The sequence below is a fragment of the Malania oleifera genome, chromosome 1, assembly GCF_029873635.1.
Source record: "Malania oleifera isolate guangnan ecotype guangnan chromosome 1, ASM2987363v1, whole genome shotgun sequence".
Lineage (NCBI taxonomy): Eukaryota > Viridiplantae > Streptophyta > Magnoliopsida > Santalales > Ximeniaceae > Malania > Malania oleifera.
This window is the reverse complement of record NC_080417.1, coordinates 138,420,133-138,434,153: the sequence shown is the minus strand read 5'-3', so window position 1 is coordinate 138,434,153 and position 14,021 is coordinate 138,420,133. Positions and strand designations below refer to the sequence as shown.

The 14,021-nt window shown below is 36.4% G+C and overlaps 1 protein-coding gene across 15 annotated transcripts in view; it reads left to right on the top strand.

Moving 5' to 3' along the window:
• The first annotated feature begins 1,659 nt into the window (after positions 1–1,659).
• The window catches only part of LOC131144048 (probable disease resistance protein At1g12290), a 44,040-nt gene continuing 31,678 nt past the window's right edge, over positions 1,660–14,021 (top strand). For 4 of the 15 annotated variants that reach the window (XM_058092481.1, XM_058092425.1, XM_058092414.1 and 1 more), the window contains exons 1-3: positions 1,810–1,859; positions 1,970–2,030; positions 2,285–2,388. Coding sequence is in view for 3 of the 15 variants with exons in the window: in XM_058092396.1 (XP_057948379.1) it covers positions 1,754–1,859; positions 1,970–2,030; positions 2,280–2,388 (276 nt within the window). In the remaining 12 variants the exon portion in view is untranslated. Of the gene's footprint in view, positions 1,860–1,894; positions 2,031–2,279; positions 2,389–14,021 lie in introns of those variants that run through there. The other 11 variants (XM_058092488.1, XM_058092449.1, XM_058092505.1 and 8 more) reach the window with 8 other exon arrangements.

Here is a 14,021-nt window from a genome sequence, read left to right as displayed (position 1 = left end):
GACCTTTGGAAAGACCTTTAATATTGTCTTCCAAAATCGAGAGCCTGTAAGAGTATAATTGATTGAAGCCATGTGACTTGATTTAACGTATTTAGCCTTAAAGAACTGGGTCTAAAGATTATCTACTATCATCAGTCTCCAAGCAAACTTCATGTGAAAAGATCTTTGAATGTCTTAAAGGTCCCTTATGCCAACACCCCCTTCATCTAGGGGTTTTCAAACCTTTGACCAAGCACACCATTTCATTTTTACCCTACCATTACTCTCCCCCCAGAGAAGAGCGAACAGAGTTAATATTTCTGATCATCGCCAAAGGAACTGAGAGAACTGCTAGTGTATGAGTTGCCATGTATGATAAAACATGCTGAATAAGGATGAGACGACCTCCCTGTAACAACAACCTCATCTTCCAACTCTCGACCTTATTTCGAATTTTTGAGACCAACGGATCAAGCATTCTAGCAATAAGGCGACCAGAAATCAAAGGAGCCCCAAGGTACATCGTTGGAAAATTTTCTTCCGCAAAACCCATCAATTGTAAAAGTCCCCTTCTTCTGGAAATGTTGATCTTGTTGGACAAAAAGAGAGCTGATTTTTGCTTGTTGTGTTATCAACTTGTACGTCTGTATTCATGCAATCTTTATTATCTACCTCGAGTTTCTCATTTCCATTTTTAATACTCTCTTCTTTCAATGCCTCCTGAGTAATAGTTATTAGGAGTTTTCCTCATACAAACATTTTTGGCTTTACAACTCTTCAAAGAATGCCAGAAACTAGAAAAATTTGAACATTTCCAGGTTTCCAAGCATATTCTATATCAATCTTAACAAGTTCCCCTAATGGGACTCTAATTTCAACAAACTCAGGCAGATCGTCATTGAAATCTATCTCAATGCAAATTGTTGCATAAAAAATATATTTCATCTTTTTATTATTAGAATCCAAGAACAAAGGGATTCCCACTGCACTTGCCATATAGCTCAATCTCACATTTGTCCAGAAAATAGAGGGCAAATTATTAAGGGTCGCACAATGTTTATTCTTAGATTTGAATGATAGCAATATAAAGATCTGATATCTTATATACAAAGAAAATATTGTAACCATAAAACAACTTATATTGCGAAGGTTCTATTATTCCATCAAACATGAAACAGGATAGGAACTTAAATTTGGTAAAAATTGATAATAATAATTCATCATCTATTCTAAATTATGAACTAACAAAAGATTTTACACTGTTTAGTATAAGCTATCAAATCCATATGCACTGACCATTTTGTTCTTAATAATATTTTGAAGATTATTTCCATTAGGGTAATCCATACTTTCATTAGATAAGTTCATAATTTTTACTACATAATTCGTTAACTTGTTGTCAACAATATTACAAGTATTTAGCTTAATTTATTTAGATTGTTATACTAGCTTATAAATCTATTTATTTTGAGTACAATCATACTGATAAAATCTATGTATTTATGTCATTAAAATATTATAATGTTGAAGTACTTGAAGGCTTTATAAATTTTTTTTTGTAATTTTATTTTTTGATTAAATATTTAATTATGTTAATATTTAAATTTTATGAATAATTCATTCTAAATATTATATTTTGTTAAAATGGATACATATTTATTTTTGTGTTGCATCTCCCGCAAGTTATGAATCAAATTTAGGCCGTCAAATTACTTAATTTGATCTCGCTATTGTAATTCTATGACATGTATATATAACAAAATTTGGCAAGAGAATGCATACTCTCAAACGGAAGATTGAATTGTGGGAAGCTCACGAGGCTGAGAAAAGGAAGTGCACAAATGGGTTTCTCCTCAGCTTCCTGGAAGCTTCCTTCGCTGGTATTGCTCCACTTCATTAAACCTCTCTCTCTCTCTCTCTCTCTATGCTCGTCATCTCTTCAAATTAATTAAAGCAATTTTGTTTCCCATTTGACCTGATCGGATCTCAGCCTCATGCAGGCCATTCTCAGTCCCTGCGTACATCCATCTGACTCGCAGCTTGATTTGTGGGTAATTCATAAATCCCTAGCTTTTTCCTAATTTCGAATATATATATATGCATCTCCCTAAAATTAATTCAATTTTATAGTAGAGAACAAAATGTATAATTATTCCATTAATTTGTCGATCTTTACATGCATTTCAATACTAAAATATTATTACTTAAAAATTAAAAATGTTAGATTTCTATAATTATTTTTTTTACAATTAAAGCAATTTTGTTTCCCTTGGTCTGATCGGATCCGCATATGAATCAAGGTCAGGATCAGGATCAAGACCTGGATCTGGATCTGGATCTCTTCCATTGACTCGATCTCCACCGAATGCCTTCATAGATCTCTTTGTCTCGCTGCAGCTTGATTCGTGGGTAATTCGTTCATTCCTTATTTCTCCAGTTTTCATAAATTCTAGCTTGTCTACTTACTTTAACTTCCTTCATTTCCAGTATTTACTTTATTTATGCATTTCAGAGTTTTATAATTACTGGTGTAGCTTATTATAGTCATGCCGATCAACACTTTTGCTTTAATATTAGAAAATCATGCTTAGAAATTACGAAGTGTTTCTTTAATCAAAGACTACTTACGCGTATACTAAAGGTTTTATATTTTGATTTTGATAAAATTTTGGAACTCTAAAAGTAGAGCAGATAAGGTAGAATACCCATAATACAATAAGGGGATGTTTGTTTTCTTTTCAAAGAAATAAAGAAACGGTTTGTTTGGAACTCTGAATAGAGGCTACCTTTGAATTGGTCCAATAAATAAGTGAACCAATTAGACCTCTAGTGTTTGATAATAATTTTGAATATATATATATATATATATATATATATATATATATATTTTAAATTCTTCTAATGGAATCATACATGGAAAAGACAAAATGACAAAAAAATGAAAATGACTAAAAACTCAGTACTCAAGTGATTAAAATTTAAATAATAAAAAAATCCTCTATTTCATAATTAAATGTTTCTTTTCCAATTATATCTTTTATAAAAAAATGAAAACAACAAAAAACTCATTAGATTAAAATCAAAATAATAAAATTTATTTTTGTACAATATAAAAATTATGTTATTTTTATTTTTAATTATTAATTAAATATATGATGATAAAATATATTTTTTATGTTAAATGAACATATCAAATAAAAAAATTATAATTGACTAGTATTTAAGCTCGATTAATTTGCATTTTTATATTCACAAAGTAAATAATTTATTCGATGGATCATCTTAAGGTTTTATTTGATTCGCGGAATGCCTATTACTAAGAATATATTAGTTTTAATTGATTAGTTACAAAAAAAAATTTATATTTATTTTTAATTATTAATTAAATATATGATAAGAAAATATATTTTATGTTAAATTAACATATTGAATAAAAATATTATAACTGACTAATATCTGAGCTTGATTATTTTGCATTTATATTCACAAAGTAATTAATTTATTCGATGGATCATCTTAAGGTTATATTTGATTCGCGGAATGCCTACTACCAGGAATATATTAGTGTAATTGTTTATACAAAAATTATGTTCTTACTATAAGCCGAATAATAATGTAATTTTTTTTATGAATCCATAATAAAGAATAAATAAGAAATAACCATTTCCAAATTTAACCACGAGAATGTCTATTCATTTTTTTATTATATATTAAATGAAATAATCAGAAATATAAAAAGAATAACTATTCTTTTGATTAAGTTTTAAACTATATTTTATCTTATTTTAAAGATTACCCACTTCGCTAAACCAAACAAAACATATATATATATATATATTTTTATAATAATTAACAAATCTAATATAAACATATAAATTATGATGGACATAAATTATTTACAACTATAAAAATAGAGTAGATTAAAGTTAAGATTTGCTTTTATTTCCTTGACTTGAATCAAAATCTCAAATTCTCTCAGGTACAATAATGATAGTCAAAAGTCAAAACACAATAGTACATACCATAAAAAATAATTATTCGCAATGTTATTGAAATTTTCTCCTACAATTTATGTGACCAAATAATCATTCAGCTAATAATTTAAGGTTCACGTTAAATTTGAATCACAATAAAAATAATAAATTTTTTAAAATATTTTTTGATTTTTTTTGAAAAAAAATTGATAGAAAAGCTAATCTTTTTTATTGAAAGAACAAAAATAAGAACCCTAAAAGCATGTGCTTGGACGACAATATATATTATTATTATTACAAATTTATTAATAATTATATATGCATACAGATTTTTTTAAGATGGAGAAAAGACATAATTAGGGAGCATACCAAACTAATACACTTACCCCATAATTACAAAATTTAGCAAACTAATTGTGACATTACTAAATACGGAAGAATAAGTTCATTCTTCTACGTTACACGCACACACTATTACGACATAATTAAAAAACACATTCACACTTTATATTTATGTTTTACTTCTTGTTGTGTGAGAAAAATTATTAAATGTTAAAGATATTTTTAAAGTGTCAATAGGGCAGGGCATGGCATGGCACATGTTGCGACAGCCACGTATTATTTGACCGTTACCTGCGGAGCCATCCTTTCGTGAGTTTTTTCCCATTTTATCTTTATTTTAAAATAATATATTAAATAATACCCTATTTGAGAAAATATTTCTCAAAATGACTTTGACATAATCTCGCTGGAGCAAGCAGCGAGATTTAAAGGGTCAGGGCGGTTGAGTTGTTGACACGTGGCAAGCAAATTTCGTTGGACCATCCAGCGAGATTTGCCTAAAACAGCAATGGAAGAAATGAAAGAAATGGAACTTTCCACCTTTGGCCAAAACCCACTTCCCAAAATGGCGAATCCATCCATTGAAAAACAGAGCAGAGCTTCGTTCGCTGGCTTGTTCGCGGCCACTGACGCGCTGGACTACTTCCTGATGTTGTTGGAAGCATTGGGGCCTGCATTCACGGTGCCGCCCTCCCCGTGTTTTTCGTTTTGTTCGGACGCATGATTGATTCTCTGGGTTAGTTCTTGTCTCACCCTGATGCATTTGCCCATTACTAGGCATGCAAGCTCTTTACAACCGCTGCAAGATTGACGTAGATGCTCACTGTGGTAAAGTGTATGTCCCACTATGTTGTTCCATTTGTCTTTTTTTGTTTCTAACTGTTATTATTTTTAAAATTTTATTATAAGTGAACTGGCTGGATTGTTTGGAAAAATTTTATTTTTCACACTTAAAATAAAATTCTAGAAGCCCCACCATCAGGGAACGTCAAGGATGCAAGAGAGGTCAAATCAACACAAACCACTTGGGATCCATAGTAGGTAGCAAATACCCATATCGATTTGATCCAGCTTTCAGATGAAATTAAGCAAGTCATCCCCCCAAATCGAATCAACAAACTCAAAATACACTATAATTAAATACGCAACAAATGTCAGCTAAAAAAACCACAATATCAAACCAAAATTCAGGAAAAATGCAAAAAATCACACATGGAAGCGCATACATACAATTTCAAACGAACCAGTGGGAGAAAAACAGAATCCAAATTCACACACAAGAACACTATTGAAAGAAGGAAAAGGCTCATCGGTTCTTGAGAGATCTGTTTCTGCAGTGTCCGTATTTGTTCCTACATCAGCACTAGCTCCGAAGCAGATAACTCCTGCGGATGCAGAGAACAGGTCATGCCCCCATGGGAAGCTGCCATTCTCGAGTTTTTTCCCGTTTTATCTTGTTTTGGAAAGAAAGGGAAGGAAGAGAAGTGAAAATGGGAGTGGCTATTAATTGATGGAGTCAGGCGCCGTTTTGGAAAGTACGTTTGGGCATTTCAGGCAAATCTCGCTGGATGGTCTAACGAGATTTGCTTGCCACGTGTCAACAACTCAACCGTCCTGACCCTTTAAATCTTGGTCTAGTAAGATTTAAACAAATCTCGTTGGACCAAGCAACGAGATTATGTCAGAATTATTTTGGGAAATATTTTCCCAAACAGGATATTATTTAATATATTATTTTAAAATAAAAATAAAACAAGAAAAAACTCATCGTTTCGTCTTCTGATCAAAACTAAAATGGCTGCCTTGGGTGGCTTTAATTTAATTCAAAGTTAAATTCCCCTCACCGACCACGCTTTGGAGTTGGTGTATTTATATATAAAGAATTGGGAAAAGGTTGACTCTGTTTTCTTGGGCAGCCCAAAGGGTAGAAATGGAATACTAAAAGGGAAAAAAAGAAAAAGGAAGGAGTTTTTTACCGAAATATTTATTAAAAAAATAAAAAACACAAAAATAGATGAAATGGGTAATATTTACGAAAATATACCCAATCGACTTTCCAAAAGTCGGTTTGGGTTTTAAAACCAAAAAGCAACTGCAACTTTCAGTTGGAAAATAAATAAATAAATAAAGGGGGCTGGGGGAAAGGCGTTAGGCAGAGAAGGTCAGAAAAAAAGGGGGGGGGGGGGCGCTGGGGGAAGGGAGAGAGAGGGAAGAGGGGTTTAATTTAGATTGTTAGACAGAATAAATAAATAAAAATAGGTGAGGGGACTTACATGCATGCGTGGGAGGGGCATGGAGAGAAGGTGGGGCCGGCCAAACTTTTTTTTTTTTTTTTAACAAGGGACCAAACTGACTTTTGGGGGTCATTTGGGTTTGGTGTTGAAATTTAACATACCAATAGGGGGTCATTTGGGTTGTCAGGAAAAAAAAAAAGGAGGGGGGGGGGGGGTTGAGGTGACTTCTGCATGCATGCACGGCAAGGGCAGGAAGAGAGGGGGGCGGGGCCGAATTTTTTTTATTTTTAAAAAGGACCAAATCAACTTTCCAAAAGTCGATTTGGTGTTCAAATTTAACACATGTATCAATTTAATTTCAATTTTATTCATATCATCTCCCAACTGCTCTCATCTACTATCACTTCTACAGTTGAATTATTTGCATTAGTTTCTTTGTCAAAAATATTTATTTTATTTGCACACTTCCCGCTATATTTAACACTTAAAAATGGAGTTTGGTTCACTTGATTCATCTATATTGACATTAAGGATTGCACATCCTTCCTATAGGGCATAGGAGGAGGATCATTCTAACGCCTTTAAAGGGCGTCAGCGTGTGCGCGCATTAGAAACCATGTGGCATGCCCATCCCAGAAGCATTCCGTGGATTCAACGAGTAGGGTTCTATCCATTATACCAGATTCGGTATATTCGCCTAGACCACGATCATTTAATTAGTGCATTGTTGAAGCGTTGGAGGCCTGAGACACACACATTTCATTTTCCTTGCGGCGAGGCGACAATAACGTTGTAGGATGTCGCAATCATCACCGGATTACCTATTGATGGCGACGCTGTTACTGGTACGATGCAGTAAGACTGAGAGATGCTGTGTCAAAGCCTACTCGGATGCAACCCCCCCCCCCGGCCCAAACTGGCCGGAGTGGACGAAACGACGCGTCCTTGTCTATGACATGGATGGACGGGAACTTACCTGATCTTCCTGATGAAGCATTTGAGGAGGTCGTATTGTAGTACGCTCGAGGGTACATACTGCGTCTAATGTGCGGCTTGTTATTCGTGAACAAGTCGCAACACTATGCGTCGCTGATGTTCTTCCCTCTGTTGAGTGACTTGGAGAGGGCGTCGACGTATAGCTGGGGTAGCGCTGCACTTGCATGACTGTACAGAGAGATGTGCCAAGTTGGTTGTGTGCAGACGCAATCAATTGGAGGTGCGCTGTTCCTCCTGCAGATTTGGGCATGGGAGCGCATGCCCTTTCTTGCTCCAATTAGAGTTGGCATGCCACATCTGTCTGCTGATGTTGACGATAACCCGTTCCCACTTGCGGTCAGATGGCGAGCTTCATTTTATGCCGCACACGTCCCTCAACGTACTCTGCGGTCCTATCGATATGACATTGATATAATGCGTGAGGACCAGGTAATATCGTATTTATTTCATTTGAATCGTTCAATATGGGTTCGGAATGTTTACTATTCGTAGTAATTTTCTGACATAAATTCATTGTTAGTAGTTTATATAGATGTCGTACACTGCAGATGTCTACGCGAATCTACCCCCTATATGCCTCATAGGTATACAAGTTTGGCTTGTTCGAACTCCTATGATTTGCTTTCAGATCATGGAATGGCACTTGCCGGATCGTGTAATGCGGCAGTTCGGGCTGAGGCAGCAGATCCCTCGTCTAGCTTAGACAGGTTACGACCCCGACAACCATCATTCGAATCTACACGACTGTGACCAGTGCGGCAGTCATCAAATCAACTTTCGCTCTAAGTACTAGCGTACCCTCCAGATGTGGCAACACAAACTGGACAATGCCATCTACATACTTAGGGAGCTTCCACTCCCTAGGCATACACCTCCATTGGCGGAAGATGGATATAATGACTAGTACCGATCCATCATGATTCGCTGCATGAGTAGAACCGCCAATTTACACATGACAGTGGTGAGTGAAAAAATAACTGAACGCATGTAAAAAACAGACTGGTTTTATATCATTAACTTATTCGTACTATGTCCAACATATTTTGTTGTAGGAGTATATGTTGGGGACCATTCACTTATCAGACTGTGTCCCGACATGTCCCGCGATCAATTGTAGAGGCGTGTATGCAGTTTGTGGCTGAGGAAGCTCGTCGATCAATTCATAGGTCTCGCCACGCCAACGCGGAGGGTCCCGAATAAGATGATGATGTTACAGCTATTGAGCAAGCATTGCATAGAAGAGGTCGTGGTGGACCTCGCCGAAGCCGTTGGGGGGGCGTGTTCGAGTTGAGGGGGGGCTCCCACCCAACCATCCCAGTGGACAAAAGGTGATTGGGGAGCATCAACACCACAGTTCACACCGGCACAGACCTCTATCTTGCACGCAGAGGCTTCTTCTTCCCATATGCCATATGGGGGCTATCAGCATCAGTACAAGGCATCCACCAGTACACCATACCAGCCAGAGGCTCTACAGTCCACACAAAGCGACCCACCTCCAATGTATCGGGAACAATACCAATACCACCAATTTCTGAGCTCATCGCCAATCCCATTTGATCTTTTCGTTGATGGGGGGTCGGTTGATGCTGGATTGGAGGAACATATCCCTCCAACAGCTGAAGGTAACGATGGTGCGGAAGGGGCAGCTGGACATCGTAGAAGGCAACGTCAACCTCCACAAGAACGGCGCCAACAACTGCCAAGACAAAGGACACCGCGACCATGTGGGACTTAGTGATGCAAGGGTAGATTATTATGCATGTACACTTTAATGTTTTTTTTTTCGAGTAATGAATAATAATAATCATATTTAATAAAAAAATTGTATATATATATTTTGTACGAAATTTTTTTAAATTTATAATTATAAATTGACCATGAAATAAACTAATAACGAAATAGAACAACGAAATAGAACTCGAGTACAACTCACTAATTTCAAAAGCTAAAAAGCTTAATTGCAACTCACAAATTTCCAAGTACAATACACATTAAGTACATATTTTGAATTTATTATGATGGTCCAACATTGTCATGACCTCCAGTCCTCCTTGGACATCGATTGCGATTGTGACTCTCTTCGTGGCAAAACCTGCACCGCATCCTCCGACTGCCCTCTCGTACATCCATTTCGTTACGTAGTCTCGAACTTTTAGGGCGTCCTTTCTGCCTAAGCAAATGTTGATTACCGTATAATATTGGCGCTACCGGATCCGTCCAATATTGTTCATGGAGGACAGGAATGAAGTCCATCGCATATGTCGCATAATGCTCCTGCACCGTGAAACAAGGGTCAATATAATGACTGTACCCCAATCTCCTTGCACCATAGACAACTAACAAGTGAGAACAAGGGTAGTGTAGATTCTGCCACTTCCCACATGTACATTGATGTCCCTTTATGTCAACTGTTTGAATATTTTGACCCTTATTTGGTGGCTGCGGCGCAGTTTGAATGCTGAACAACCCCTTTTCAATGTTGAAGTTGACAACCTCATGTCCAGCATACGCCATTTCCCTCCTCTACATTTGCAACAACATATGTGGCGTGTAACCATTCGCCGACTCCATCGCTTGGCGAGACGCCTCTCGCCGGGCATTAAAGTACTGCGCAACGCGATAAAATGTCATCTGGACAATGGCCATTATTGGTAAGCTACGAATTCCTTTCAAGACGGCATTAAAACATTCAACAAGATTCGTGGTCATGTTTCCGTACCTTCAACCACCATCGTGACATAGAGAACTAAAGGATAATGACGAAACCCCTCTATTGATGTTACAAATGACCAGAACACACATGTCAAAATAGCAACATTGTTAGCATCATAGATTTCTGTCCACGCCCACTTCACCTTTGTACCAGGATTTATTTCACACATAGCATGTATCCACTTTGGAAGCAGTTGATATGAAATATCCCAATCTCCAAACACCCTTGCAATTGCCATTTGCTTTCCGAGCCAGACCTTTCTGTACGATACATGATACTAATACTTTGACCTCAAGTGTGCTTGCAAAGCTGCAATAGAAGCACTGGCGTCACGTTTGATAATTTCTACGATTTCATTTGCAACTAAGCTAGACTTCAGTTGTGGGTGGTCCTGTAAGAGAGTTGTGGGTGGTCCTGTAAGAGAGTCTCGTTTATGCATGTATGTGGCCCTCTGTATTGTGTAATTTCAAACAACCCATTCTTTTTATGTTTAGTTGCACGCAACCGCCAAACACAGCTCTCGTCTGCATTGCACCTAACCATCCACGTTGTTGGGGTGGATTGCGCCACCTTAAAGTTGTGGTGTGTTTGCGTATGGTGGACGCGCACGGAGTGAATGAGGTCATCCTTCGTGTTGAAAATCATACCTTTCCCAAATTCCGAGACACCATCCCATCCGGTGCCCTCGAGTGAACTTTCAACTTCAGTTCTGATATGACCGGATTCAACATCAACCATGTACGCTAACAGTTGCACATTGTGTACCCTCCTGTGACCGACATGTGTGTTCTGAGGAGGCATCACAAATTCTTCATGGTGAACCCCATAATCATTTTGTCCACCAGCTTCATCTACCCCTGCGCCTGTCTCTTCAAAATCCTCTTCTATATCCTCTTCTTCCTCAAATTCACGGTCGCAGTCCATGTCAGGTTGCATTGGCCGGACCGTGTATGCCCCCCTCTCATTCATGACAATAGATGGAACTGTTTGGAAGTCTGGTATGGACACAGCTCCAGTTAAACTTCAGTCATGCCTATACTCTGTTGATTGTTCTTCTTTGTGATAATAATTGCTTCCCACATTGAATCCCTGCAAGGTAGACTCCTCACGTCGAAGCTCTATTGTCAAGAATTCTGCTTGAAATGATGTACTAGGGACGTCATTCAAATCTAACGCCGCAGTCACCTGTGAAAGGTGATCAAATAGTCTGCTCGTTTCACCGGTACCATATTCGATATATGGTTGAGAATTGATGAATGCTTCCCCCTGCAAAGTTGGGGCTCCGCCCATACTACTACTTTGAGGACTGCGATTAACAAAACTCTTAACTACATATACATCCGGACAAGAACTCTGTGGGTCCAACGCAATTAGGATGTCTACATCATTTTTTATTGGGATGTCAATGTAGAACAAATTTCCATCACCCCCTCGTTGCGGATATCTCGATGTCAGTTCTAACATGTACTCCTTTGGATCAATATCTAATCCTTCATATATTTTGTGTTTCAAACTTTCTAACTTCATCCTCCTTTGAATTCGAATGGCTTTCGTTGGCCTAGTACTATACTCAATACCGGTTGATCCATGAATAATCTCACCATCAATGTATAATAAGACCATAACTTTGTTAGCTGACGAATTTGACGTCATTATGACTAATCAAAAGTAGAGTTTATCTGCAAGGTGGTAAGAAGGTTGGAGGATCAACTAATAAATGAAACAAGAGAAAGCTTGAGTAATGATTGAGGGATGATGAACAAAAATATAAGGGGCTAGCATAACAAAACCGACTTTTGGAAAGTCAATTTTGATTTTTTTTTTTACGTACATCCACACGCATGCATGCATGATGGAATTACTTTTTTTTTTTTAACCAAACCAACTTTTCAAAAGTCGGTTTGGACACTATTAATTTTTTAATACCAAACCGACTTTCCAAAAGTCGGTTTGGACACTATCAGGAATTAATTTTTTAATACCAAACCAACTTTCCAAAAATCGGTTTGGACACTATTCACGTACTTACGCATGCAATTGTTAGATGAGCCCCCCCCCCTCTCTCTCTCCCCCCCCTCCTCTCTCCCCCTCCCGACACCTATCCCTCACCTTTTTTTTTTTACTTTTTTTCATTATGCTTCCCTTTTTAAAAAAAATTCGGCCCAGACACCTCTCTTCATGCCCCTCCCACGCATGCATGCGTTAGTCCCCTCATAGCTTTATAATCACAAGACTCAACTTTAAAAAATAAATTATTAACAACTGGAACAAGGCAAGAAATAGGAATGATAAGAAAAGAATTTTAAAGTTGAATATAGAATCGATATACCAAATTGCTAAAATTACCAAAATAAAACAAAATTTACTTAACAAAAACTTGTTAATTTCAAATTTGTAATTAGTACATATCTTGTTACTATTACAAAAAATAAGTAAATTTGCATGCATCATTCTTACTTTAATCTTCCTCTCTCCCTATGCTTCACATAGTAATGTGCAGCTACTGCTACAATTGTGATTTCTTCTGGTCCAAATTAAAACACTGATGTGAACGCTAACGATTTTGCCCCCGGATTGCCCTCGACTTTTTACGTAAATAAACTATCCCAATGACCTAGGTCTTACTTAATATAATTTTATATTATATTAAATTTATATTATATTTTATCTAAATTTGTGCTTGAATTCATATAAGGTTTTAAATTTAAACTCCCAAATACAGAGTTACTGTTCAAGCAAATTGAAGTTGAAATCTTAAATTTAAATTTGTGTATTTTGAAATATAAACTTATATTAAGTAACATACCAATCTATACATATATAAGTTTAAGACTTCACATTTATTTTGCTAAAAAAAATTGAAATTAAATTGGTATGCATGGGATTAATCACCAAACGGTTTGGTCCCTTTTTTTTAAAAAAAAAATTTCGGCCAATCTCCCCACTCTCCCTGCCCCTCCCATGCATGCATGTAAGTACCCTCACCCTTCTCTTTTTTTTTTTTTTTTTGTCTGACAATCTAAATTAAACCCCCCTCCCCTCTCTCTCCCTTCCCCAGGCACCCTTTGACCCTCTCTCCCTGACGCCTTTCCCCCAGCCCCCTTTATTTATATATTTTTTTCCAACTGAAAGTTGCGGCTGCTTTTTAGTTTTAAAACCCAAACCAACTTTTGGAAAGTCGATTGGGTATATTTTCGTAAATATTACCCATTTCATCTATTTTTGTATTTTTAATTTTTTTTAATAAATATTTTCAGTTAAAAACTCAAAAAGGAAGTGCAATATAATCCTTTTCATAATTCAATTCAAAATTTAGTAGTATAATTAATTAAATGCAATAACAAAAGCCAAGCACACATACACACAAAAAACTAAGATAAAATTGCTTAAAGCACGATAATCAAATTGCTACATCTAACCATTGACAAAATGTTACAACTCCCTTCACATTTAATTGAATTTGTAGACATCCGTTACTTTTTTTAGAACAAAAATTTTTAAAAAAGGTACCAATTTTTTAAATTTCAAAATTGAGGAAACTAGTTTAGCGGATTTTGTGGGATCCATGCATGGAAATTAATTCGGCAGGTCTCATTACTTCCTCGAGGACAAATTTTTAAAAACATCCATTTTTCGAATTTCAAAATTGAGGGAATGAGTTTGGACAATTTCGTGGGAATATGAGAAATTTAATCTCATGGGATCCCATTACTTTTTTAAAAATAATTTTTTTTTAAAAAAATGACGCTCATTTCCCAATTTCAAAACCAGGACAACGAG